This window comes from Dreissena polymorpha, chromosome 2, assembly GCF_020536995.1.
Source record: "Dreissena polymorpha isolate Duluth1 chromosome 2, UMN_Dpol_1.0, whole genome shotgun sequence".
Classification (NCBI taxonomy): domain Eukaryota; kingdom Metazoa; phylum Mollusca; class Bivalvia; order Myida; family Dreissenidae; genus Dreissena; species Dreissena polymorpha.
The window spans coordinates 86,818,456-86,819,951 of NC_068356.1; the positions used below are offsets into that span (position 1 = coordinate 86,818,456).

General features: G+C 39.5%; 1 protein-coding gene across 1 annotated transcript; it reads left to right on the plus strand.

Moving 5' to 3' along the window:
- Positions 1–839: 839 nt before the first annotated feature.
- On the plus strand, positions 840–1,277 carry LOC127869883 (uncharacterized). The gene has a single exon (XM_052412540.1). It carries the CDS (start codon positions 840–842, stop codon positions 1,275–1,277), a length of 438 nt encoding a protein of 145 aa, XP_052268500.1.
- Positions 1,278–1,496: the final 219 nt, after the last annotated feature.

A 1,496-nucleotide genomic window follows, 5' to 3' on the forward strand; every position in this document is an offset into this window, starting at 1 on the left:
CTAGCGCAACTAATTACAATTATTAGTTACACTAAATATCAGTGAACAATAGATGCAATTGCTAGAATTCCAATCACCGGAAAGTAAACAATGGAACGATTTCCGTTTCCGGTTAGCTCAAGGCAACAACCAATGAAAAATGGGGTATCCCGAGTTATTTATAGATGGTTGTTAAATCCGGGAAATCCAAAAACTCCCAGTGAAATATCAAGAATTCTAATGAAAATACATCTCAAAAGAATAAATCTTCAAATTTTCAGATAAACTAAAGATGGGTTTTACAAATGCATGAAAGTACACGTACTTTCACTGTTTAATAATAAGTTTAGTCCAGAAAATATTCTGAAACCATGCAACTATTCCAGAATAATGAACTAAAATGTTAATTCACACAATTTATAGAATAAAAGAACAAATGTACAATGCAATCGTCAATAATGACTGACGACATGTGCAAAAACAAGATGGCGGACAATTTTCCGCGAAAGCCTAAATCGCAAAAACATCACAACTATCAAAATATTGTTGCACTTTCATAAAATGCAAAATTAAACGTCACTTGTGTGCAGCTTCTGCACAATCTTGACAACAAAATGAGTCATACCACAGCGGAAACAATTATAAAATCAAACCACAAAGGCGGGTATGTTCCCGCAAAGGTTCAATTTTTGGAACTGCGAAAGTTGCAAAAATTATTGCTCGCAGCGCCAGTGAAGTAAATACTGGTAGTACTTACCTAAAATAAAGATGTCTCTTTACAGGTCAGGTTTGGAGACACAAATACACAAGATGAATACAGATACAAAAAGTAGACGTCCGTTCAGATGTAAGGCTACAGTATGACTGCTGATTATCTGCATTCGTTTCCGGTCAATCGATCAGTCTCTGCCGTACTGTTCCGGTTACACACCAGTAAATTTACCACAGTTTTGTCCGACAATGCAACTACATTTAAAGCCGCAGCCCGTCATCTACATAATTTAATACAGTCTCCACTCATTCAAAGGAATTTCTCCAACATGGGCATCACATGGAAGTTCATTCCCACAAAAGCACTTTGGTATGGAGGCTGGTGGAAAAGGCTTATCGGTGTTACTAATTCAGCTGTCAAGAAGATATTAGGTCGGTCATTCGTAACCCTGAAAGAGTTACAGACCATAATCGTGGAAATAGAGGCGATTATTAATGATCGTCCACTGACATATGTGTCTGAAGACATCAACGACACGGAGTCCATATCCCCCTCATTCTTGACGTATGGTCGCCGACTGACGTAACTACCCTACGTGAGCGACGACGCCGACAACGCCAGTTGCTCAATCGATAATGCAGATGTAAAACGGCAAGCCCGGAACATCACACAACGAGTCAGCCATTTTCCGGAAACGTTGGCAAGATGAGTATCTAACTTCACTCCGTGACAAGCACCGTAAGACAGGAGCATCGACATCCGGACCTATTCCTGTTCGAAACGTTATCCATATACATGAGGACGG

Coding starts and splice junctions, on each gene's coding strand:
- LOC127869883 (XM_052412540.1), top strand. CDS start 840: ATGACTGCTGATTATCTGCATTCGTTTCCGGTCAATCGATCAGTCTCT.